At 35.9% G+C, this 26,709-nt stretch overlaps 2 protein-coding genes across 6 annotated transcripts; both read right to left on the reverse strand.

Annotated features, from left to right (window-relative positions):
* Positions 1-130: 130 nt before the first annotated feature.
* On the reverse strand, positions 131-8,258 carry LOC141824444 (putative potassium transporter 8). Of its 4 annotated transcripts, XM_074711736.1 has the most exons (12): positions 8,164-8,258; positions 8,033-8,105; positions 7,702-7,805; positions 7,521-7,619; positions 7,103-7,337; positions 6,776-7,021; positions 6,220-6,273; positions 5,118-5,378; positions 3,264-3,316; positions 3,056-3,182; positions 2,683-2,937; positions 131-1,349 (listed from the first exon to the last, which is right to left on the reverse strand). In XM_074711736.1, exons 4-12 carry the CDS (start codon positions 7,557-7,559, stop codon positions 274-276), a joined length of 2,346 nt encoding a protein of 781 aa, XP_074567837.1. In that variant the 5' UTR covers positions 7,560-7,619; positions 7,702-7,805; positions 8,033-8,105; positions 8,164-8,258; the 3' UTR covers positions 131-273. The 4 variants fall into 4 exon arrangements, with proteins under 4 accessions (XP_074567837.1, XP_074567839.1, XP_074567836.1 ...); XM_074711738.1 differs by lacking the exon at positions 8,033-8,105 and having other exon boundaries at positions 8,160-8,251; XM_074711735.1 differs by lacking the exon at positions 8,164-8,258 and having other exon boundaries at positions 8,033-8,144.
* Positions 8,259-11,644: 3,386 nt separating this feature from the next.
* LOC141824442 (B3 domain-containing protein Os07g0679700-like) lies at positions 11,645-26,709 on the reverse strand. 2 transcript variants are annotated; one of them, XM_074711732.1, is made up of 13 exons: positions 26,320-26,697; positions 26,065-26,234; positions 24,665-24,746; positions 24,467-24,568; positions 21,777-22,486; positions 21,566-21,662; positions 21,124-21,298; positions 18,558-18,634; positions 17,986-18,387; positions 16,060-16,109; positions 15,450-15,563; positions 14,006-14,073; positions 11,645-12,773 (listed from the first exon to the last, which is right to left on the reverse strand). In XM_074711732.1, exons 2-13 carry the CDS (start codon positions 26,178-26,180, stop codon positions 11,992-11,994), a joined length of 2,775 nt encoding a protein of 924 aa, XP_074567833.1. In that variant the 5' UTR covers positions 26,181-26,234; positions 26,320-26,697; the 3' UTR covers positions 11,645-11,991. The 2 variants fall into 2 exon arrangements, with proteins under 2 accessions (XP_074567833.1, XP_074567834.1); XM_074711733.1 differs by lacking the exon at positions 11,645-12,773 and adding an exon at positions 12,786-13,575 and having other exon boundaries at positions 26,320-26,709.

Below are 26,709 nucleotides of genomic sequence, written 5' to 3' on the forward strand. Positions count from 1 at the left end.
TTTGCTATTTATTTTTGTCCCTCCCTTTTTTATGTTTTAAAATGGAACTTCTGTTTTCAAAAGCCCCTCATTGACTTAGATAAAAAAAGTCAACTCATTGAAATCCAATAGAAGAACTAGAACTGCCATGGAATATATTTGACTTGTATGTACATGAAAGTTGCAGGACATACGCTGCAACAATAGTGCAAGCTAAGGATCCATCCATCAAACACATAAAATATTATTTGCACTGTTGGTGCTCCTCCTCAATCCCATCGACCTTCGACTAGATCACAGAACATAAACCATCCCAACCTCGAGAAGAGACGCAGGAGGCACACGCAGAGAGACATCCGGCCCTCGGCAATTCTTCTGCAAGAAGTTGTAAGCAACATTGATGGCCAACTTCTTCATGATGGGCGACCCCGACTTGGCTTGAACGTGAGAATGCCCCAGTATAAATGCACACCCGGATTCGCGGGCGGCCAGCAGGTCCTCCAGCTCCTCCATCTCCGCCTCGGACAAAGCTGAGTTGCTTCTCTCCTCCAGGAGGAACCTGACCTTCTTCCCTGCACTTGCGCGAGCCAACTCTATCGTGTTCCCCGCGCCGCCGCCGGAGTGCTCGGATGCATTGCTCGACTGTCGCAGGGTGGTGCTGTGGCCAGGATAGTGCATGCGCATATTGCTTCCGACGACAGTGAGCTGATCATTCTCCAAACTGTTTGCTGACTTGCTAGATGTTTCTGCACTGGATCGTGCTTTGAGCAGTATGAAGTCTGATAAACTTGCAATGAGCTCAGATTCAAAAGAGTCGACATCCTGGTGGACGTCACGGTATCCGTATCTTACGATACATCTGTAAGAACGATGACTCGGCGGTCCAACACGTCCGACAAGGAATCTCTCAGAAGACGGCACAAATGGAACGGGAACAGATTTGACGCAGACAAAGACCAGGATGTGATGGAATGCAGGGAGGTTGGTGACGAAGCGTGAGAAGTTAGCAGGCACTCCAGATATGATGTCGGTGAAAACAAGGCCAATGCCGGGAACACGGACGACGCCAAGCTTGTCGCCGAGGGCAAGGAACCAGTCCAAGGAGACCTTGTTGTGTAGGTCATACTCGTATTTCTTGATTGTGGCATAGTGCCAAACAAACATGACTGTCATGAGAAAGAGAGCGAGTAGAATGGGAAGCCAGGCACCCTCGAGGAACTTGATCAGTGAGGCAGAGAAATAGAGAATCTCAATGGAGCCAAAGAAGAGTAGAAATGTGAGAGCTAGCAATGGAGGCTTCTGCCAGCAAAGAATCATAACTAGGGAAGTGAGGCATGTGGTCACCAGCATAACGGTTATGACTGCCAATCCTGCATCATGAGCAAACAGAAAAAACACAAATCACAATCACAGAGATCTAGCAGAAACTCAAGTAGGATGATTACATAGTTAATTTACTGTATGTCTGTGCAAAGGTTTAAAAGAAATTCCATACCCAGTGAAAATGACTTGTATTTTTGCTTTTTAATGCATGATCATAGCCTACAAATTGTAGAATCTAAAAGCAATAAGAGGATCTCCAGATATAAGTGTATGGCAAAGGGATTAAAAAAACACAGCCATCCTAATTGCACAGAATGATTGAGTTGTCCAGACGCCATTAGAATGTGAATACCCTCAGAATATACATTTTAGGTACAGCTGATCCCACATGCAAGAAATTCAAGTGACAATGATGCGACAAATGCAATTACACCTCCAACATGCTGAAATTAGCTTGTTGAGCCAATATGCTTAGCAATATGATGTGAATACTCTCAAAGTATACATTTTATGTACAAATGACCATATGTGCAATTCCATCACTATTCTATGAGTTTCTCAGACACCATTAGGTTATGAATACAATCGAAATAAATATTATATAGTGTACGTGTAAATGATCTCTCATGCAAGATTTCATGTGAAAGTGATGTGACAAGTTGATTTTAAAAAAGCAGTTTGTTAACCATTCTGTGTCATTCTGCCCCCAAAAACCTGATTCTGAAATTAGTTTGTTGGGGCCAAAACAAGTTATCAAGGAACCATTACTATGTAATGTAAATATCCTCAAAATATAGATTTAAGATGCAATTGATCTCATATACAAGTTTACAAGTGAAAATCATGCAACAAGTAGATTTCAAGATCAGCTAGTAAACCATTTTTTGTGCAATTGGAAAGGTTGAATAGGAAAAAAAACCGAGGACATGTTCAGGTGAATTTGAAATACAAGTGCACGTTCCAATAAAAATTGAAACCTAGGGCATCTTTGATAATCCTAAAAAAATAGATTTTGTGCAACTGGAAGGGTAGAATGGGGGAAAAACTGAGAATGTGTTCTCATAAATTTGAAAAACAAGTGTGTTCCGATAAAAATTGAAAACCTAGGGCATATTTTTTGGTAAATTGCCATAAATTTACTGCATGTTGCCTTTTCAATTCATTGCCCTTGAGGATCAGTCATGATATTATAGACTACCAATCTTTTGATGCACAATCAAACAAATAAAGAACTCAGGGTTATATAAATACTTTGTTCAAGTATCATAGAATGCAAATCAACCCAGGCATTTGCAGACTAAATTTAATCCAATATCAGTCAAGAGAAGGAATTCTTGGGGTAAAAATATGGGGAGACAGAGAATATAATTATATGCATACCAGAAGCATTTCCCATGTGCTTTATGTCTCTAAATCCAACAGCAACAACAATACAGAGGATCATAAGCATCCAATTGATCTCTGGTATATAGATTTGTCCGTGAATTTTTTCAGATGTGTGAATTACTTTGACTCTTGGAAAGCATCCAAGGGATTGGCTCTGATTAATGATTGAAAATGTTCCACTAATAATTGCTTGGCTCCCAACTACTGAAGCTAGTATTGCTATCACCAGTACAGGCCATCTTATGCATTCTGCAGAAACAATCATAACTAAAATCTTATTCTCCATAAAATAAGAAAAATTCAGAACAGAAAATGAAGTTGCATAATCACAAGAAATCATCACTCAGCATGAATTCAGATTGTGAACCTGGAACTGATGCATAAAACCCAATTGGGTGGTGACTGGTGTAAGGGCTATGGTTCATTGACAAGAAAGCGGCTTGGCCCATGTATGCCAATATCAGTGAGGGATATACTAGGAAAGTAAAAGCAATCTACAACAATCAAATTAGGCATCAGTTTCATAGCTGAAAGATAAAGATTGAGATATCTAAAGGGATTTCAGACAAAAGAACCTGAATTGCAGTGTATGAGAAGTGGCCAAGATCTGCAAACATTGCCTCTGATCCTGTTATTAGCAATAATTTTAGTCAATGTGCTGGTAATGGTAGAACTTCCATAATGTTTATTGGAAAGCGGAACCAGTCTATATGACTGCATGTGAACCCAGATATGCAAATGCAATCATACATTGTTTTAGTTTTCAATTGGCTCACCTAGACCAACCTAGTTTACTAGTTCACTAATCTTGATATCTTAGGAAAAGGCTAGGCATAAATAAGTATGACCAATATGTTTAATGTCGAAGAATGTTATTCAATCGTTTAAAATAAAAAGTCATTACATGTGGATCAGACTTTGTTTAAGATTTTAGTTATAAAGACATTTCAAAGGCTTCTGTTAGTGAGATATACTAACCGCAAAGTCCTTGAAACTCTATTATACCTTACGGTGGAAACTAATTGATAACAACTTGATCCAAACAAAGCATATAGAGGAATATGATGATTACCGGGAACAAAAAAATTATACTTGGGGAAATCCTACAGTTTCTTTGAGTGGAAAAAGGAACGATAAAAGTCCACCATAATAATATATAAAAGAGGTGTATTTACAAAATAAAATATTTTCAGAATGACGTTAGAAGTGTCCTAGTCATTTCAAAGCGAGGATATAGTTAACCAATTGAAAAGTTCAATTGAATTGCATTATAAAATGCAATTGTTCCATTCTCCCAAAATGGACCGGATCCATCCAAACTTCAATGTCTCTTGCCTTGCTCAGTGCTAGTGCTTAACATATGTGAGTGTAAAGGTTCTAAAAGATTCAACCAATTGATACCAAATAGTTAGTGCCCCAGAAGAATTTTCAAAAAATAAGTGTGCAATTGTTTGCAAATCCTTAGTGATAGCTCCAGTAGAGATCATGGTGGTGACCCAATCAATTGCAGCCTTTGTTTCCAATGTCATGGAAGAAACTAGAGTTTTTGTTTCCTAAATGGCTGGCCAGTTTGACTTTGGCATGTTGATGCTAGTAAATTTCTTCCTTAAAAAAACTATCTAAGTGCTACAAGGAGTTCTTTCTTCATTTCCAGTCATATGCCAATAAATTTTGGCCATCGACAAGGGGGCTCCAATTATGTAATTTATTAAGAACGGCCTCATCTTTTGCTTGATCACGGCCTTGTTGTGTCCTCTGACCACTTTGGTAGATCATGTCATAGTTTCCTCTGTTTGGTGATTCAAGCCTTTTCACTAAATCTATGTCATCTCAACCTTGGAGTGAAGAGACTGTAGAGAAAGCAATTTTGAAATGAAAGGGTCCTTGAGGACAGCAACCTTGAGTATGTTGCAGAAGAGTCGTGATCCAATAAGGATGAGACAAAACCTTGAATCCTTTTCATATGTGCCACCATGTATTGTCTAATGATAAGTATTACAAATTCCAAATTTATTTGCTTTATTTTATTTTTTGTTTTTTGTGATAAGCGTACACAATTTATGGATTATCAAAAATTAATTAGGCTCCATTGATTCTGTGATAAATAATTTATTAATGGGCATCCAATATATATTTCATTCACGTATTAACATATACATTATGTCATGATTTGTGTGCATGTTGCTTGTATACCTTTTTAAAACCTAGAGAATAAGAAGAATGTAGCTTAAAATATTTTTCAGAATTTCTTACATTAGATTTTCTTAATTAATCCTAGGTGTTTCTTTCTTTTCTCTATTTTTGTGTATCTTTCCATTTTTTATTTCACAAGACCAACACTTAAATGCTTAATAGAATGAATGTATTAAAAAAATCAAAACATTTAAATAGTAGCTTATCTACAAAAGAACTACCATTTAGAAAATTACCTGTCATGCAAAGTAGAATGCCTCCCAAAGACATCCAACCACCTTTTTTGGTCTTCTTCAAGAACTTAAACATGTAATATGGGGAAAGTGCTTGATATACATGTGGGTTCCAGTGAAGAACATTGTATATTCCAAGCCCACTTAAACATAATAGCCAGGTCATAACAATTGGTGCGAAGAGGATTCCAACCCGATGAGTTCCAAAGTGTTGAAGTGCAAACAAACATAAAAATATGAAGCATGTTATAGGAACCACAGCATCTGCACTTGCACAAAGCACTGGAATCAAATTCTAATGCATAATGTATCCGATGTCTAACTACAAGATAAAAATTAAATGACAAATCAAATGAAGTCTTCGTGTTCCCATTAGCTTGGATTACTCTGGTTGTTAACTGATTTGTCACTAAAAACTCTTATCAGTAATGGTCTAAGAAACAAAAACTTGTTAAGAGTATGTTAGAAATAGAACTTGTTAGAAGAAACATTCACTAGAGATCTTAATTCAGGTTCATGACAATATCAATTACTAGTGCAGGTTTTATAGGTTTGAAATATTAGTTTCTAAATTTTCTGTGATTTCAGTCCATGTGGTATTTAGCAACAGTGCTACACTCAGATGAATACCTGGCAGAAAATAATGTTTTAGATAACTGTGATCATCCTAATATTATGATTAGACAACGACACCCATTATGTAAAATATGAACAGGAACAATAAAAGAAATAGCTAAACGAAACAATATTTTTTCCATAATCAAATGACTTTAACTTGTTACAGAAGGATAACTGCAGCCTGAAGCTAAGAGAGTTCTGTTCATGCATTCATTTAGCTTAGATTCAGTTACAAAAAGTCAGCACAGACAAAGCATGTCATACATGGGAACAGTGCGCTCAGTGCTAATGAACTTCCTGCATATCAGCAATCTGTTGATTGTTTCAACAAAAGGTACAGATAAATTGCAGCAAAACTCAATTCAGTTATTTGGATAATATTATTGCACACTGTCCCATCATCAAAAAAACTAGTGAAAGAAGATAGAGATAGAAATGGGCTTCTCTAGACTGAGAATATCTAACATGATTTGAATGGTAAGCTTACATTCATGGTGCTCCTTGGACATGGACAACTCAAGCCCTGAAACTGCAGAGAAAACTGGAGAAGAAATGGTACAATTAGCAAAATTGCAAGAGACTTTGCATAGCATGTGATAGTGAATAAAATGATTCTGTCTCAGAGACCCAAATTATTGCTTATTCAAGATGGATAAATAATAATTTGTATAATTATGTCATGTTTACAAAATGCATTTTGCATTCTGTTCTTTCATAGTGATGAATAATAACATAGAAGATAGGTCACATTTACTGATTAAGTGTTGTTTGTCATTTATTGATTAAGTAATTAAATAACACATCTATAAACTATTTGTACAGAAGACACACATGTATTTGCAGTTATTTTTTATGATTATATTACTATAGAGCCAGCGGGAATATTGCTACAAATAATAGTATTTAGAAACAAAGAGAAAAGCATTAGGATGCTATGCCAAAGATCCTAGTGGAGGATTAACATATGTAGAGGGGAATGTCCTCTCTTAACAACATATTGATTTATCCCTAGATTAAAGCAGGGATATATTGAATTACATTACCTGATATAGCAGGAGTTAGGATTCCATCTCCAATTACCATACAGGTACCAAGCATTACGACAATCAGGAGGGCAATATGAAGTCTTTTGTTCTTCTCGAGCCAAACTTTGATTCTTGATCTGTTTGCTGTATCCGGAGGGCACTCATATTTGTACGTAGAAAGTTCTTCATCTGCAACCTGTTTATTAGGCAAAAGGCTGACATTGGCATGTCGACAAATCAAAGAGTACAAAGCAAAAGTACCCCCTGCATAATGATGAAGCAGATAATTAATACATATCAAGTTCGGTAACATGAAAAGATATCTTAAAATTCACATAAACTTACCCTCGCCATTGTCATCGGCTCTAAGAACAATGAAGACATACTTAAAAAGGGGAACAAGTGTAAGAGTCCAGAATACAAAGGAGAGGACACCAAAAATTTCTTCATTTGTTTCTGAGTGTTTGATATCCTCTGCAAATGTACTTCTGAAGACATATAGGGGAGATATACTCAAATCTCCATAAACAACGCCCAAGCTCTGGAATGCTAAAACCAAAGTGGCTTTCCAAGAATTACCCTAAAAACAAAATAAATCTTTCAGCATGATAGTCAAAGTTCAAAGAGGAAACAGTGTAACATTTTTCACTAAAATTTGTCATGCCCACTTGTAAATTGCAGCCTAGTAAAGAACTAATAAGATCATAAGAAATATGAAAAATGATCACAAATAATGCAGCCTTATCAGATCACAAATCTAGACCTTCAGAGATTTTGGGAACCCTCCAGTCTCTGGATCCATTTCTCCACACAAAATGACTCCTTCACAAGCAATATCCTGTTGGTTTCACAGGGTCCTCAGCTGGGAAACAAGAAATTTTCAGAAGATTGTTTTGAAAGCCAAGACTTCCATCTATAAACCAATTGCTTATCCTCTCTTATACCTGAGCTTGAAGAAACAACTGAATAATATTGTCAATTCCCTGCAAAATTGGCACCTCAAGATTCCTCTGTTCTTAAACATAGGGCAGAGAAAATCCACTCTAACCTGCAATTTAATTAAAAGCAAAAAAAAAATAATGTGGATAGAAATGAAGATCATGAGAAGAATAAATCTATCAACACACAGTTCAAAGTGTGCTTTTGACATGCCCAACCTAGATTCTATCATCTCCACGGAAAGATTATCATCAAGCAAGTGGATTTACAGTTAAAAAAGGAAAGTATGGCCAAAAAGAGGACAACGAGTAAAAGACACTGGACCCATGATAATACCGCGAAGAACGGCGAAAGCACAGGGAGCGAAATGTTCGATCTACCGGGCACCCCAATCAAGCACGACCACCACCTAGAACTGGTAGCATTAATGAGCTAACTTAGAAACAAGAATTTCACTGCATACCTACTTTTTCCAACAACTAAATTCGTCTTAAAATACTACTTATAGAGCCAGTTTCATCCTCTTCACAGACGGCTCTCTGTCAAACTCGAACACGATGAAATTAAGAAATGTGCGTCGAACAAATGGGAAGATGCTTTTTTAACAACATTTTTTACTCGGAAACAATGCAATGAATGCGATAAACGAAGCACAAACCGCCATGTGGCTTGAAAGGATCGGACTGGAGAAGTCAGTGTGGGCCAAACCATGTGGAGCACTGCTGCCCAAGTGCTGATCTGAAAGCGATCTTTACCCGTCACGCTTACCACTCAGAAACCGACCAAACCCTAGTCCTCGAAATCATGAACTTTTCCCCCCTTTTCCTTGTGCTTTCCCCTCACTTTTGTCTTCATGCCTACCGCAACGCATACCGCAATGGCTACTACACTCCAGATCTCACAGATGGAGACTTTACCATTGCATCGACGAAAGCCAAGCTGGTATCTTTGAGCTTCATTCGAACCCCCATTATGATATCTAATGCAACAATTGAAAGTTCCAAATCAAAGCCTGAGTTCTATGGATCTCCTTGAAGTAAATGCAAATCATCCATTCCTCCAAGGCCAGAATTGCCCATTTGCCGTGGAATCAAATCGCACGTCAAGGACGAAGAAGACACCTACCAACCTCCAAAAAGACAGCCAGCTCCAACGCGCGTTAGCTCAAGCTTTGGAGCATCCATTGCCGTCTTGATAGCATGCTCATTTTTTAAATACCTCCTAAAATTTAACAAACTTTTAAATTACCTACTAAAGTTTGGTCAATATCAAAATACTCCTGAAGTTTCAGTTGTTATGAAAATATTTCAATAATAAAATTTTAGGAGAGTTTTAAAAAATATATTTAAAACATTAAAAGCATTTTAGATTTTATGGCTATTTTTTAAAATATCCATTCTTTAATATTAGTTACGCTAATTTTTAAAATATTATATGCATCATTTTGAAGGAGACTATGTAAAAATAAAAATAAACACATATGTATATCATCTAAAAATTATAAAATCATATATTTATCATTATAAAAAATCATATAGAAATTCTCTTGTATATAGATATATATATGGACATAAAATGGTATTTCTAATTTTAATATTTATAACATGAATTTTTTTATAATAGCATCTACAATGTAGAATATAATTTGATAGCACATATAATATAATTCGGTAGTAATTTTGATGTAGTACCTAAGAGCATGATACCATAATAAAAGATAAAGTATTTTTTTAAATAATTATGATTCAAAATTTACGTAGTTTATGCATACTATATTTAAACAACTATTGACGTTGGAAGTATCATGTCAGGAGTCTCACCTAGAACCTACTACTCTACTCGTGAGCTACAAGAAGAGTTGAACAATTAGTATCGAAATAATTAATAAAGGAGGAGGAGGAGGAGGAGAGGAAGAAAAAGAAGAGATAGATGAGAAAAAGAGAAGAAAGTCATGAAAAATTAAACGTTTAGCCTTTTTTTAATTTATCTACGTAACTTTTCGTTCAGATTTCGATCATCTGCCACCTTCAACAGTCAACACTAATGCTACCTTCTACGATATTAAAAAACAACAACAATAATAATAAAAATTGAAAGTACAACAACAACTCGACAACTTCAGACATCAAATTTAATATAAGTTGGATACTCCGAGTACCATTGATCAATTTTCAATTTTGATATGTATGTACACTTAATTTAGAGGAAAATACTGTGTTAAAGAATCCACGGTTCGAGTACTCGATTCGGGACTTGCACAACTCTACAGTGCCATGAGCATTTTCGAATTTACTTGATGGGTGAATTAGGAGGATCATCCATCTCCAAAACTAATCGGGTCTCCGGACATCTGAATTATAAAAAAATTATATGGATGTCATTGGACAGCTAAAAACTTTGACTCAAACAACACACACAGACCTCTTCTTCCTCTCCCTCCCTCCCTCCCTTCCTTCCTTCCCCGGATGAACTTCCCCCTGATCTCCATTTTTTATTCCTCCTCAATAATTGCCAACAAATCCCCAAAGTTGATGATTTGATTGCATCAGGTAATTTCAATGAATTATATATATTTCTCTGAAGGCTGTAGAAGTGTGTGTGGGCAGCAGACATTAGCAGGGAATCTGAGAGGATACTGGAGCTGCTCATGCTCCACTTAATTGGCAGATTTGGGATCTTTCACTTGGTCAAACACAAAGTGCGAATCTTCTTCTTCATCTTTTTAATACACTAATTAAGTTGTTTATATACAATATAAGATTTTTTAAAAAAAATTATTAAAACAATGTCCAATATATTTCAAAATTATTTTAAAATTATTATAACAGTTAATGTCAATAGCTATTACAGATCATTGATGGGCATAGAGGTAGGTCCAATAGCATTGTGGTCCATCAATTGGTATGAGTGTGATCTCAAGGAAGTAGGACCCTACCAATCCCCAATTCATCATGAGCTCAAACAAAGTTTAGATAAAGAACTCAAGGAGATAAGTTTTTCTTCTTATTATAATGATCATGCAATTAGTGCACTTTGGAATATGATTGGCACTCAAATTTCAAGATAATTAGTCAATGATGGTGGTTGTCGTTTCATTGCTTGCACAAAGATGCAAAGAATATTTATTGGTAATTGTGCACGCATGCTTGTGTACATGAACTCCTATTAAACTCTAACGTGAATCATGTGTGCATGAGTGTGCGTGTGTGAGAGAGAGATGTGCAATAATATATTACTAGATGATTTGATTCCATGGACGATATGAATGTGTTGTGGTGTTGCTTGTTAGATGCCAACAATATTTTTTAGTAGTTTAAGTTTTTTCAAAAGTTATTGGTTAGTTGAATTAGTTCGTAATCAATGATGGAATGTGCTAGTTGGGAGAATTAGATAAGTAGATGGTGATCTTAAAGATAATTTGATGAGTTGATTTGATTCTCTTTTATATTTATTTGTGTTTACTTAACACATAAGATGTTAAAAACTCTAAATGGAACACTTCATAGTTGATCTTGTTATGATATACTTGTATGTTTCTTATTTAATTGAATAGAAATATTACAAAATAAAATTATTTTAAATAATTAAGGGATTTTTAAAGAGATAATTTGTCTCCGCCTGTAATATTTGCTTTAATATATCCATTTTAAAATTTCTATTTTGAAAAATGAAATGATAAATATGAATCTATTAATTGCCTTCAGAAAATAACATTCATGATTTAAATATCAGCTGTAATTCATAAAAATAATATATAAACTTGCAATAATAACTGAAAAAAAAAATGCATCATTTGATCTTCTAAATGAATGTAAACTATCATAGAGTTTAACTTGCATTATGTACCTAGGTCACACCAATGTTTATTCTACCACAAATCTTTTCTACACCTTAAACAATCTAAATCACTAGATAGCTTGCATAATTATGAAAAAATTTAAGCACAGGTTTAGGTTGTGAATGTTCAAAGGGTACTCAACTCATTGAGAGTTTAGTGACTTGAAACCACTGGAACCATAGAACACAAACTTTAAACAGACCATCTTACATCAAACACAAAACCTTGCTTGAAGTAGGAACAACAGATCAAACCGGTGCCCGATATGCATAAAATACAACACTGTTAAAGGGAGAGAAAACTACTGATACATGTGCTCCAGACGATATACATATTGCCTCGAAAATTCTGAGATACGTGCTCGGGTGAAGAGAGTTACAACTTCACTGAACATCCAGAAGGGGACTGCATTCTTTTTGGAGAAGTCATCGGTTGTTGCAAACGCAAAGAAACATGTTCATGATGTATCACTCATATCTGCTTCTGCTTTAGCATCTACTTCATCGACCGCAGCACCTTGCTCTTTACTTGCAGATGTAAAATGGCTCTCATCTGTGGCTTTTCCTTCAGTTTCACCGACAGTTTCCGGAATTAATGGACTGGGACTCTCCTGGCTACCTTGGTCATTGAGCAAGCTTGCAAGTCCATTTTGATTTAGATACACCTCCAGAGGCCGTTGTGCATTCTGGAGAAGGCTCATCATGCTAAGTCGGGGATTCGTTGTCTGTGAGTCTTCGTTGCGCCCAGGGTCACAATTCAAGTCTATGCCGTCCTTGCTTGATTCAAGATTTTCAATGACGGCCCTGCTACCCACATGGCCAAATTCATTTTCCTGGTGAAGGTCTGGGTGCTGAGAGCCCTTTGAAGAGCTGCTGGTTCCTTCAGCTTCTTCCTTGTTGCTCCACGCAACCTTCTTATGGGTCTCAGCTTCCTCACGCTCTGATTGACGTTTCTTCTTCCGCATCATAAGAGTCTTGAAGCGGCGTTTCACAGTCATACAAACATTACATGTGCATGCGGGATCATGCTTTGGACCTTTGCCACTGGGAGGCTGGATGCAGACGATGCATGTGCAACCTGGACGGTGGCGTGGATGCTTAGTGGTAGTAGAATATGTGGTCATACTTTGGTTTCCTACATCCCCAACTGCTGCGACAGCGGAAAAGGCATCAAGGCTAGATGCTGCTAGCTCTGATGAAGCACGCTTCCAACTTGCACAGGTACTCTGCTGTCTAAGGTCTGCAAGTATACGATACAGTAAAGACAACAAATCAGAAGACGACAGTAAGGTATAGGTAAAAGGAGCTAATAGACAGCATAGGTTCTACACTGAATGTGTATGAAATGAACATATATTCAGTAGCAGCATCTATATATGTCGGTTTCATAAGCATTTCATTCTCTCTAACTGCAACTCCAAAAAGAAATTTGAAACAAAAGTATTTCCAAACTGGTCTCCAAGATGCTTACAGTTGCTGTAGTTTGCATTAAGCTCACCAGCAGAAAAGAAAAATGCATAAGATGAGGGCACATCATCAGCTCAGGTCGGTGGAACTAGCAAACATAACCATAATCCAGAAAGAACAAACAGAAGTTCTACAGAACAAAAGAATACAAATTAAACCTACACAAGGTGAGTCCAATGCATGTCCAGCCAAAGTAGAAAAGTGCCTTGTGATCTTTCCACCTTGAAATAGATAAAAGTGTATAGAGTCAACTTCCAAAAGATGCTAGTTACATGAACCTTTTTTGCTATAATATTTTTGTCGTTAACTTCCAAAAGTGTATAGAGTTGGTTGCTTTATCAAACTTATTTGATAGGGGTAAATGAACAGTTGATTAGGACACTCAAATCAACAGCCTTTTAATCAAAGTATTATTGTTTATCATTTTCCAATCAACAGTTCTCTTAATACTCTTTCCTCTTCAGTCTCTCCTCAAACTCTCTTATCTGCCTCCTCCCTCTTTTCGCTTCCAGTCTCCTTGAAGTGTAGGACTAGAAAGTGGAGAGTATGAGTTTTGGATGGGGAGAATGGATCGCCTAGAAAATAACTAGAAGAAAATCTTGAATAAATAACCACAGTGATGGATATAGATGAGTTAGAGGGGAAGAAAAGGGGAATAGAAATAATTATAAGAAGGTATTGAATAAATAGCTGCTGAATCCAAGAAGATTTTGCATCTCCTTCCAAATAAATACAAAGGAACATGACAGGCAATATAAATTTGTGCTATGTACTAAAATGAAAAGAGGGGCTATAGTTCCTATATGAAATGGTAATTAACACAGATAGACTGCAGAAACATCCATGACAAGTATCAATCGAAAGTAAATATTTCAGTGGGAATGAAAAAGTGACAAATAGAAAGTAGATATTTCAATAGAAATAAAAAACTGAGTAACTAGTTAACCTTCATTCAGCAACAGCAAAACATTATTTTGTAGTAATTTTCTAAAACAATATGCAAACCTTCATACTGCCTGAGAAGAAGTTGCATTTCTTTCTGGCTCAATTCATCAGGTGCAGAGCATGAAGACCTGCATGAGTGCCATCGAGTAGGACTCAGTAAAATAATGACCAATTATTGCTAATACCAAGGGACATGATGTATAGTTTTTTCAAAGCTGCAGATTATGTGAATGCAACTGACTCAACCTGCTGAGTTGAAAGAACTAACATATTAACCATGTTAGGTCCAACCACTAGCCTGCTATGCTTAAGCCCCACTTATAGTAATCTAAGTTGAATATCCATAAATTAGTTATTAGCTTACCATATGTCATGTGAAAACTAAATTAGCATGTCATGGTCTCCCCCATTCAAGATTTGAAAATCACATTAAGATCCTAACTCAAAACTCATAGCCCAATATCATCATTCCTAATTGACAACATGTGAGGTCCAATAGCCAGGCAATTCTTTCTAAATACCTCACCATGGCTAGGATTATACTTTGTTAGGCCTTAATCCAAAATTATAATAATATAAACACCTTTCATTAGTCCACAATTTTCAGGGTTGGGACTAATCTATGATGTTAATTATATTAAGGATATCCAATCCTCCATCATTGCCATCATATCACTGGACAAACCCGCACACTCATAGTCTCTCTAATATTAACCGATGAAGATAGGCAATGCATATTCATGACAAAGGGTGAGTAGATACAAAAAATTAAGGGGGACAAAGTAGCGTGGATGGCCAACAAAATGGGGACAATTGTAAAGCTCTAAGGAGGGTACTACAAGAGGGGCCGTGTGATTGTGGGGTTGGTTTCAGTAAAAAGGAGATGAAGGAGAAGGATGCGACATAGGGTTTAAATCAGTAGGGGGAACCAGATATGCCATGCAAGGAAATGGAAGAAACTTTTCAATTAGGAAATGATGGATGAGAGAATTGTGAGAATCTTTGTAGGGTTGTTGTTTCATGCATTGCAAAAGTGATGGACCCCGAATGAGATGAGGAAGCTAAGTTAAAGTTGATGATGAAAGCATTGACAAAATCATGCATGATGGGCATCCAAGTAGCTAGCAAAGGATGTCATGTGCCTGATTTTGGGAGGGGGATTACCAAGTCTGCTATAATGAGGATGCTGTAATATGTTGGTATAGGACTACATGGTTTGCTGCAGTGAGATGGATATAGTAGTGTATGTGGTGGAGAGGTTTGTGAGAATGATACAAGAGATTAGCATGGATGGTGCATGAGTGGGTTGTTTTGAACCATTACAAAAGGAAAGGATCAGGTGGGCTCTAATACCACTTGATGCAACCCCATGAGATAGCTCATTGAGGCACACAATGGTCTATTAAAAATATTGAGATACTAAACATCTTGATTACCAAATCAAAATGAGACATTACATAATAAAAGTAATAAATATCATCCAAGTTGAAAATCTGTCTCTTACCTTTTAAGGTCCCACACATTGTCAACACAACTCCATCGTGTATGAAGAAGAACATCTACAGGTATATGACGCCATTTGAAGCAATCATCGCATTGAACCCATTGATCTTGTTCTCTAAATGATATTTGGAAAAAAAAAAAATAAGCATAAAGATCCATTTTCTGTAATATTTTGATTTAAAGAAAAGTTGGATGATAGCAATAAAATAATTAATATTTCAACATAGTAAGAGCTTTCTCTAACATTATCAGAATAGTCAACTTATTCCAATTGTTTTATGATCAAATATTAATTTGTCTACTAATAAAAAAGTAGTTGAAATACTTGGAAAAAAAACATTGTAACTATATAAATTTGTTATAGTAGATCAGAACTACTTCGATGACTACTAAGCCTGTACTACCATTTACAAGATAACTCAGGTGAAGATGATCAGTACATAATCAATAGAGAAAATAAGTACGTAGGAGTTGAAAAAGATGATATGTTTCAACATTCTCTTGGTTGGTTATATTTATCAACCATGGTATAGAAGAGCCTGTTTAACTAATTTTACTAACTTTCGATCTAACAGATATCTTTCTCTCTTTCACAATACAAATAAGCTTACCCCGAAGGTCGAGCTGTAAAAATGGTTTTCTTGCCAAAAATTGGGGGTTCCTACAGCCAAACATGAAAGACGTTAGTGGAAGGAAAATTTTCAATATGGTAATGCCCTAGAAGCAATATAAGTTTGTCAGGATGGAAAACTATGCAGAAGAGTAAAACAGACTTTCATTACAACTTTTTAGGACCATCAGGGAATGAAACTGTGACCTAAAGAATTCTTAAGGCCAGTTTGAACATTTGCTTTTGTTCACGGAAGACCAATATAATACCATATAGATAAGATGCCAGCATGTTTGCTAATATTGGTACAAATAGCAAGATTGGACGTTAAATCTTGTACTATTTTTGATAGATTCCTGGTTGATTCTTTAGAGTTCATATGACTAGGGCTTCTTCCACAAGTTTCCAAAGGATTCCTGGGGATATCCATTTTCTCAACAAAATTCATTGAGCATGCATAGTCCATAGATTGAAATCTTGAGCCGTTTCGGACGAAACATGCGAAAAATCTCGTTCCGTCAACGGACCAACACCGGCACAAGCATGCCGATGCGCCGCAATGAGTCGGACAAGTCATGCGGGTCCGGCGACGAGTCCGGAAGTGTCGCGTAGGCCAAGACGCGTCACCCGAGCTCGACGACAGACCTCGACGCGTCGCCCAAGCTCGACAACGAACCCGAACCTGTTGCCCGGGCCTGGCAACGTGTCTAGACCCGTCGCTGGCTCGGGCGATGCGTCCTGGCCCACATGATGTATCGGACTTGCAAGGGTAAGAACAAGAACAGTGGTCAAAAGTTTTTTGGGTTTAATTACATAATCTTGTATTAATAATTTTAATCAACTACTGGTTATGATTGAAATAATTTAAATAGACTTAATTAAAGACTAATAAAATTACCTCATTAATTTAATATATATATATATATTTTTTAATTTTTTATTTTTATGTTTAAATATTTAGATTAAATTTTTTATTTTTAATTAATATATTTTATATTTAAAAAATTACGAATTATATCAACACGGCATGATACGATACCGAAACTATATCATTCCAATCCGGGACCGAAACCTCAACATGGCTCAAAATTTTAAACCATGGCCTAATCCTGATCCAACTTGAGTTCCAGATGGAAATGGGCCAATTTTGATAATCCACAAGGTCAATTGTTCTAGAGAAAATGAAAATAAATGGCAACAGCTAATGAAGAACTGCTGGAAACATAATTGCTGGCATCAGTTGTAGGGTGTACTTCTAACATAGTAAGGTAAAATCACTCATTGATATGGGAGAGCAACAACCACTTGCAAATTCACAATTGTGTATGTCTATAATCAACACAATTTTGACAAGCAACAAAAAAAAATACTACATAGAAACCAAGGATTCATACAAACAACAAAGAAGTAACTTCCCAGTTCTCTATACATATACAGTATATGCAAGGTTAGTTCATTTGGAATGGTATAGTTTCAGTAATATATTGTTCGAACACAAAATACAAAAAAAAAATGAATTCATATTGATGTATATCATAGCATGCCAAGGAGTGTCATTATGTTACGATATTCATCTAGTAACTAAGACAGATTACCTATGCTTTGTGTTGGCATGGTATGAAATTTCAAACGATAAGTGAGTATATGAAATATATCCCACATAAAAAATTTGCTACTTCAAAACATTTACTGGGGAGTGGATATCTAGAGAAACAATAATGTATGAGTTGTGTCCATGAAGAACAAAGATCTCCACCAAGTAGGAAAACAAGAAAACAAAACTAACTGATCTGGTACCAGGCTACATTTACATTGTCAATTTTGAATCAGAAGTGTATAGGGAAAATGGGAGAAATCATCCATGAACATTGCATATCGAATTGACACGCAGAAATATTAACCAAGCTTTTTGACAGATTGGACTTACTTCATATTCTTCAATTTCATGGTCCTCAATTGTGACGATGCTAGGTTTAGCACTTGGAGGTGGACGAAGCAATTCTTGAGCCTCTTCCCAAGTCATCTTGAGCTCCAGTGCATCTTCAGTGTCCATAAGCAACCTCTTAGATTTGGAACCAATGTTTCGGCTACTACTTTGCAAGGGCTGCCAGAGCAATCCTTCAATTGACCTTCCTCCTTTGTGCCAACTAACTTCCAAATCAGATTGATTCAGATGTTCTGGTTGAGATGTCAAATATGGATCTATAGCTCCCTTCATTGACTGAAGAAGTCCAGAATAGCCATTTGCTATGGACATGTTCTCATCAATGCCAGGGAACAGTGTTTCATTGCCAAATGTACCATTAGCAATTGCAGAAATCTGACAGTCCTGCTCCAATCAAGAAGCGTATAAAATGTAGTCAAACTGAGAAAAATGTTCAATATAGATCATGTTAACACTAACTCTCTAAAGTCCAAACCAATGACAAAAAGAGAAACTAAAACACATAACAGGAGAACATTATCACCAGGAATTAACAGCAAACACAAATTTCTTACCTGTAGTGGGATAGTGTTTGTTGCCTTCCGATAACCCATGACAAGTTTTCCTTCAGGATCTATTCGGCTAAAAGTCACTGCAATTTGATATTGAACGTAAGACAAATAAGTTTATTGAAATAGTGTTCATTGGCTGAAACATTTTCACAGCTTCATCTATGCGCCTGCAATTTCTAAATTTTGGGTCAATTAAGTAGCTGTAAATATCTTGCAAGAAACATCTTTAGTTATTGCACAATTTAGGCAAATTTCCCCTGAAAATTCAAATTCTGATCATACGTGTAAAGCAAAAATGGGCTAACATGGCGTAAGGACACCAAGTGGGTGAAGCCTTGGTTATTTGTAATTTTCAATATTCTACCCAATTATCTCCAAATGTCATAAGTTTAGTCACTTTCTGTTTTCTCATATCTGTCGATGCTAATTACACCAGATTTGTTTGACAGATTTAATTTATAGAATATGTTCTATTTTCATGATTATCATTTTTATTTTGGAAAAAAAATCATTTTCAAGAGTCGTCTCATGCTTGTTCTTATAAAATTCATGCTTCCTTTTGCACCTACATCATAACATTTCCTTCAACACCAACACATTCTAACGTACAAGCAAGAAGACACTGATAAATGTTTACAAGTAAAAAATAAAAGGAACAATTTAAGAAATTTTTAAATGTTTTTGTTTTCTTGATAGTCTTTGACATGGTAACCAAATAATTGGAAAGAAATCTGAATACCAGTGAGGGTGATGAAATCTTTTAATACAGAAATAGCATTTTACACCAAGAATAACCATGCTTAATTAAACATATTTTAGTAACTATTCTGTATTCGTAATTGCAACACATTAGTTTCTTTTAATTCAATATGTATTTAAGTTTACACTAGTATCAAAATAGAAAATTGATTGTTTGACTTACTACTATATCATTTTAGATTATGTCAGTACTATTCATACATTATATTTAGAAGTATAATTTATATTAACAATGGGAGTAATATTGATGATCTCGAAATAACTATTCTACAACATATGTGTTATATATAATTTTAATTTACCCTTTTAAGATATCTCTCATCAAATTTTGTTTGTATCTATTTATACATTGAGACTGCATCAATTCTTGTAATGCCTTTATTTGGTTTGTGTAATTTGTTGTTTACTCTATAAAATATTCATGTGAACGATTATTTTTTACAACGATGTTTACAGAAACTGAATAACATTCCTGGTAATTTGTTGTCATACTAAATATATCATCTTGCAATATTGTTGATAATTTTTTAATAGGATTGTTTCATGCAACCACCCTGGCAATGCAATATTAATTATTTAAATTTCGTGCCATGTAGATTGGCACGAGCAAAATTTATCATTTCGTCTACCGACCGACACTGTACCGCACCGCAAGATTGTCGCAACCTTGCAACCGGCCGACCGACATCATACTGGCACTACACCGCACTACAAGTTCGTCGCGGCCTCGCAATGGCCACACGAGGTCATGGAGGGTACAGTGACCCCGCAGTAACCTCCGCGGGGTCATGACACTCGTGGCTGTAGCCACTTACACGGCCACAATTTTTTTTTTAGAGTTTGAAATCTTTATTTTTTAAAATAAGTATTTCTTTTTCCCTATCAATTTTTCCCTTCTTAATTTTCTTCTCTTTTATCCATTAATTTTTTTTCTTCCTTATTAATTTTTTTTCCTCTTTCATTCACTATTTTTTTTCTCCATCAAAATTAAAAAAAAAAACCTCTTAAGGTAAATAGATAAAAAAAATAAAACTTCTTAACCTCTTTAAACAATGATTATCCTTTTCTCTTTGTTATCCATCCATGAGATAAACATAAAGAAAAAAAAGCTTTTCAAGCAAATAAGAAAGATATATATATAAATATAATATAATCTCTAATTTTATAAACTATATTACTACTAATGAACTAAATTATTTTATATATAAATTTAATTTAATTTTAAACTGATCAAAATAAATCTAAATTAAATATAGCTTAAACATACTCGATGAACTTCAATTAACATAAATAGACTTTTACTCAATAAACATCAAACATTTCACGAGATAATATCAAAACTTAAAGTCAACATTTAATATCTCAAATATAACACAATAATAAACATCTATAGCGATCAAATATTAATAAAAATATTTTTAATTAATACATTTAATATTAAAAAAATACCGAAAGTATATCGAAACAATACGATACCATACCGAAACCATATCATTCTGGTCATAAATCAAAACTCCAGCACGACTCGAAATTTTAAATCTTGTGGAAGATTACTAGAAAGTCTGTCAAGTTAATCTATCTACATGGTAATTCAAAAATTCAAATTTCCATGAACTAAATAACATCTCAGTTATTAAGGCATGCTTTACTTGAACTTTACTTGAAACTGCCTCCTAACAGAAAGAGCATCCCCTCCAAGGTCCTCAAATAAGTATCATTGTCAAACTTAACTTGAAAAACAATATTATCATTGTCTATACTCTATAGCCTTTAGACAGAGCAATATCTTAAAGTGTGTGCAAGAAATAACCTGTATCACCAGCTTGCAACTGAAGAGACTGAATGCAAGGAGTAACGCCCTCTAAAACATACATTCGGCTATTGTTATTTGGCCAAAATCTGAATTGAAAATGCCATTCTTTCCCCTTTGTATCTTGTATTGTTAATGGAACACCTTCCGGTTGAGAAATTGGAGGAAAATATGCCTAAGCAAAAATGCCACAAAGAAAATGTAAAAAAGGGAAGCATATTAAAACAATATGCACAAGTAAATATCTAGATAAACTGAGCTAACTGTATCCATACTGCCAAGAAAACAAACCAAACCAAACCAAAATAGACACATTATATGTGCAACTGTAAGATTCTCAACTGATCCTCTTAGCATCAGAAAATGCAGAGCACATTTTATTTAAGAGAAACAGTTAAAAGTAAATATATATCTATGCAAATCAAGCAAATCTGAATATTACCTCTGCACAAGCTTTTGGAAGAACTAAGCGCCCAATACGACCCGCATCACTAGCGCTCAAAACCTTCTCAAATAGTGGCACAATTGTAGAATTTGAACTTTCACAGGTCAAAGATTAAGGAGGGGAAAAGCAATATATTTGATATGCAAGAAACATGCATTTACAACAATTCATGAAAGAAGGAAAAAAATGATCATATAGTTAAGGATACTCTCCCGATATTTGTTGTAGTTCTTGGTCCGTGATTCTTGGCCAATAACGTGGAAGTAATTGGTTACGGCCCTCAGCAGGTGGCCTTGCAACTCGCATGTATGGAAGTGAGTTCTTAGATAAATCTGAGAATGCTTGATTACTTGTCCTAGGACACTTCACAACAAAGGAACGAGGCCTTTGCATTTGCTGAAAGGTAGTAGGTGCTTTTCTTTCATCCTTTCCTTCAGATATCGAGCATGCCATGGGAAGGGAAAGAAATGACCGTTCTGCAATATTAAAAACTTCTCTATCGCCAATTTGGCTTGTATTTCCCAAGCTTATGCTAATACATCCTTGGGATAATGATTCACATAAAGAATTATCTGTCATTAAAGCTTTCTCATCCCTTGGAGAGATTTGGGAGGAGGCTGATGGACCTTGGTATCTGTTTGGCAAACTTGCAATCACTACATCAGGTGAATGTTGCTCTGATTTGATTTGCACAAATGATCTGATTCCACAATCACTATGTTCTAGATCCAGTTTAGTCGTGCATTTCCCCTTTGAAAAAGTCCCACCATCAATTTTGAAATCAGCAGCATTGGCTGACATTTCACAGGCATGAGCTGTTACTGCTGAATCAGTATCTTCCTTAAAAGTCCTAGCTGAAAGAGCTAGTACCCTTTGATGGTTTTGAGACACAAAATTTTGAACTATTCCACTAGCCATCTGAAAGGAAAATATTCAGAATACTCCATGAAATGCTTCCTCAAAATATATGTTCATATAGTACAAAAATCAATTCAGAAGGTAACAGATGTTTCAAACCAAAAAAGGGGAAATAGATGCATGTAAAATTTTATGATTTCCACAGCACTAATTTGAAGTAGTGACCTGAAATGACACAGGTTGAATTCACAGGTGATAAAGAAGTCATTCAATTTGGGTGAAAACACACTTGACAATGTTGGGATATATAAATGGACACAAATATGTAGCAACCATCCTAGGGAAACACATATATGGATGTAACTTGACTAAGATATTTTTGAGCTGAGGGGCAAGGCTACAGTTGAAAATTTGGGTCTAATTGATTTGAATAGAGTTTGAGTTTATATTAAATATTTATATTTATTGTTCAATTAAATCAGATTAGACTCAGATCATGGTGCTAGCAGCTGAAGAAAAACAGTGAAAATGTTGAGCTTGAGCAATTGAAGGTGGTCAATTTGAGAACCTACCAGTATTCTGATGGGAAGTAGAATTATTGACTATTCCTTGAATTTAAGATTGTCATAGGACTTGCATTATGTTGCAGTATCATAGTGCATCCTTGTTTTCAGAGCTAGAATACTGATTCTATAGTAGATTTGGGTCTAATTGAAGTGTCTTTGTCTCTTTCAGTGAGCCAATTCTATCCATTTTAATCATTTGATTAAGTGTGATTTGTTGTTAGATTTACAGCTAGAGATTCAATATGTTGTTTCTATCAAGCTTGTCGTCATGTTCTTATGAGATCCTTTCTTGACTTGTGATTTGCATTATTGTGTTGAATCCAATGGGGGTTGAGTTAACACAATGATCAACCGTGTTGAGATCAATGGAGGTGATTTTGTGTTGTGGGAGCATTGTGGTCAACATTGTTTCTTTGTCAAGCTTAGATGTGAATGGATGCTAACTGGTACCCATGTTTGTGCAGTTATGTCTACATTTATAGGATCTGTTTACCCTCTTCTCCAAGTATTGTTTCTTTGCTATTATTAATGTACCTCTTTTTGTATTTTTATTCCTGTTGGATTTCTGAGTAGAAATTGCACAAAAATGGATCTTTAGATATATGACTGATAATTTGGGTGTTGAATTGTATATGCCTAACACTGATCAATTGATGAGTGGTAATTTAAGGTGGAGGGTGAAATTGATATAAAATTTTCTAATGAACTTGTATGTGAATTTGATTGTGCGTGATAAAGATTTGACATTTGCTTTGGATTGTTGATATGGCTTGTTAATAGGGTTCAAACTGTTTGGGTTAAATTTTTGTGAATTGTTCTTCTATTTATCTTTTTGTTGTTGTTGTATACTACTTTGTAGTACAGTTAAGAGTTGGTTGTGCATTGTGTCATGCCAACTGACCCATTTAGTGGGTGAGGGAGGGAGGTGGGGCAATCCAAGAAGAGTCTAGAAGAGAGGATGTGATAATAGTTCAGGTATCGCTCACAATTCAGTCAAGTCGCCATCAATTTTGCCCTTATTGTGATTTTGTATGTCATTGTTAGGTGTCAAATCTGGCTTCATTATCATTGATTTACTCCCCATATTGTATGACTAGTTAAGGCAAGGGGAATGGAATCTATAAATCGACAATGAGAAGAAAATCTTACCATGTGAAGACAATCAGCAACAGCCAAGGTGAATTCTTTACCTAACTATGGCTAAGAAGAACAAGTCACATAAATATATAGAATGCAATTTAGACAAATCAATGGCGACTTAGAAGTCAAAGTCATCTTTCATTCCTCTTTTATATTTCCCCATTCAAAAATTCATCAAAATGATTCATGATACAAACCTAGATTTGACAACCTATATTAAGCAACTAAATCAGATATGATTATGAGAGAGACGCATGGCATAAATCTAAGGCTTAAACATACAACAATGCTTCTCTCTAATAAATTGTGATTCATGTGAAAGATATAATCTTACAAGAGGAACTTCTGAATTCTTTATGCAGCTAATACACTGAACTCCTCCAGTATCCAGTAGATCAAAAAAAGACTTTGAAGCAATGCACCCACAATGTAAGTGCTGTAAATAACAGTTACAACAACAGTCAGAATGCAGAAATAGTTTATAAACCAGGAAAGTTGGAAATTTATGCCCAAGCTGTTGAGTCCTCAGTACCTTACCACAGGAACAACATTCCCTCCACCCCGACTCTTTCTGGTGAAAAATGTCGCAAAAAGCTAACTGCTCATATGCCATCCTGAATATGGGAGAGTGCATTGACAGATGAATTATACAAATCTTATCACAAATAAGGACCATGGTCAGGAAGTAATAACGGTGTAGAAAATGAGAAAATGCATTAAGTATCGTACTGTAAGAAAGGCTATCATCTCCATGATACACCAATCAATGATATAGCATAGGTGACTGAATTAAAAATAATCAGACCATAAATTAATTTTCTGAAGTTGAAACTTAGTGCATTAGAAAAATCCACTTCATGGAAGTGGGTTGATGATAACTACTTAGCTCGAAAACTTGTTATGCCTCTAGAACAGTCTCCAAATGATTAAGAAAAGGTCATTTGAAACAAGAGGACAATCACTCGAAATTGTGATCTCAAGGATCTTACCCATCACAAAGATGACAAGGGGATGATAAATATCTACTTGGCGTTGTGATCTCGAGAATCTTACTCATTATGAAGATGAAGGGATCACTAATCCTACCCTAAAACCAATTCCCAACAGTCACGTGAACAATTACATCATTGGCTTCACTGTAGAAATTATGAAACGTTCAAGTCACCATATATAAGCTAATAGTCCATAATGGAGACAAACCAATTCTTACGAAGAAAATTTTGAAAAGTTGGACATGAAGAGAACTTGAAGCAAGGTGATCAGAAATTACTGCAACCATTTTTACAATGAAAACTGATACACTATCCTGTTAAACAAAATAACATAGTTTTGATTGCATATAAAAGTGGAAAAGACATGCTGCACACTAAGTATTGACAAGAGAACCTCATCACAGAAATATCCTCAACAATCTTGGTGGATGGAGTTACAATTGTCATAGCTGATCCATTCACATATATTAACCAAAGTAACAATCAAGCATATCAAGCTCACAACATGCAATTGTCCATATTTTTTTCCCCGAAAAATCCATCTTCTTCACTTGAAACTAGCATTAGCAAATTTGCACAAATAAGAACAATCAACAGTATTCTTAGCATCCAAACATAGTTCAAATATGCCAACTTAACACTAAGAAAGCATCATTGAAATTGAGTTAGCAGGTATATAAAGCAAAAGAAAAAAGAAAACAATAGAAAAAGCTAAATTGTAGACATGGAAACTGAAATTCCTCTAGAAATGACAAATGGAAAGATCAATCTTGATTCCGAATGCTCAATAAACAAAATAAGAAATTACCTCCAATGTTCATTCTAAAAGCCCAGTTTATCCAACTCAGGTACCAAATATCAAAGCCATAACAGCTTTTAAAAATGGAAACTGTACCAAAATAGTATGAAGAAAACGATCAGTAGGTAAGAAATGTAATACCCGCATTTGACGCACAAAGAAGCGAATCCGCCTGATCTCAGCCCCCATCCCCTCCTCCACTCTCCCCCAGGCTCCGTCGCCCCACAAGCAACATTCATGCACTTCCCAGCCTCCATCCACGACTCGTCCAAATCGCCCTCAAATAGAAGGTCAAACACCGATCCTCCCAACTAAAATCAGACACAAATAAAATTGGATAAACAATCATGCTAAAAAGGAACACATAAACAAGATCCCTCCTTTCACTTCTCTTACCAATCGCTGCCCTCGTCTTCACGGAAACCCCACCTGCCCGTCGGTCAGAGCTCAGAAATCAGCGGAGAGAAAGGAGCCAACAAGAATCTCCCAGTTGAAGTCAATATAAACAGAGAAAGATCCACCTTTTCAGTTCTATTCCCGATCACCTCCCATCGCCCCCCGGAAGCAACTCAGCTAGGGAGCTCAGCTATCCAGCGCCGCCGCCGCGGCGAGAAGACAGAGAAAGGAGGCGAAGGGACAGAGAGAGCGCTGCATGGACCAGCGAGGAGCAGCCAGACGATGATGATATCTCTCCTCTGCGAGGGGGAAAAAAGAAGGAATCGAGAAAAAGACATCCACCTTCGCGCACGAACGCCACGCGCACGGAGTCACTCCAACGGTCACAAT

Source organism: Curcuma longa, chromosome 3 (assembly GCF_044706935.1).
Source record: "Curcuma longa cultivar G26 ecotype Majalengka, Jawa Barat chromosome 3, ITB_CL_G26_1.1, whole genome shotgun sequence".
Taxonomy (NCBI): Eukaryota; Viridiplantae; Streptophyta; class Magnoliopsida; order Zingiberales; family Zingiberaceae; genus Curcuma; species Curcuma longa.

What these genes read in the sequence shown, in the direction of transcription:
- LOC141824442 (XM_074711732.1), bottom strand. Translation starts at nt 26,180, where the DNA reads ATGGAGGCTGGGAAGTGCATGAATGTTGCTTGTGGGGCGACGGAGCCT. An exon ending in TTTACAGCTCGACCTTCGGG is followed by an intron (nt 15,564 to 16,059) that starts GTAAGCTTATTT and finishes AATATCATTTAG; the next exon opens with AGAACAAGATCAATGGGTTC. An exon ending in TCTTCTCAGGCAGTATGAAG is followed by an intron (nt 12,774 to 14,005) that starts GTTTGCATATTG and finishes GTATACTTGCAG; the next exon opens with ACCTTAGACAGCAGAGTACC.
- LOC141824444 (XM_074711736.1), bottom strand. Translation starts at nt 7,559, where the DNA reads ATGGATCCAGAGACTGGAGGGTTCCCAAAATCTCTGAAG. An exon ending in CCTAACTCCTGCTATATCAG is followed by an intron (nt 6,274 to 6,775) that starts GTAATGTAATTC and finishes TTTCTTCTCCAG; the next exon opens with TTTTCTCTGCAGTTTCAGGG. An exon ending in CATTCTACTTTGCATGACAG is followed by an intron (nt 3,317 to 5,117) that starts GTAATTTTCTAA and finishes TGCTAATAACAG; the next exon opens with GATCAGAGGCAATGTTTGCA.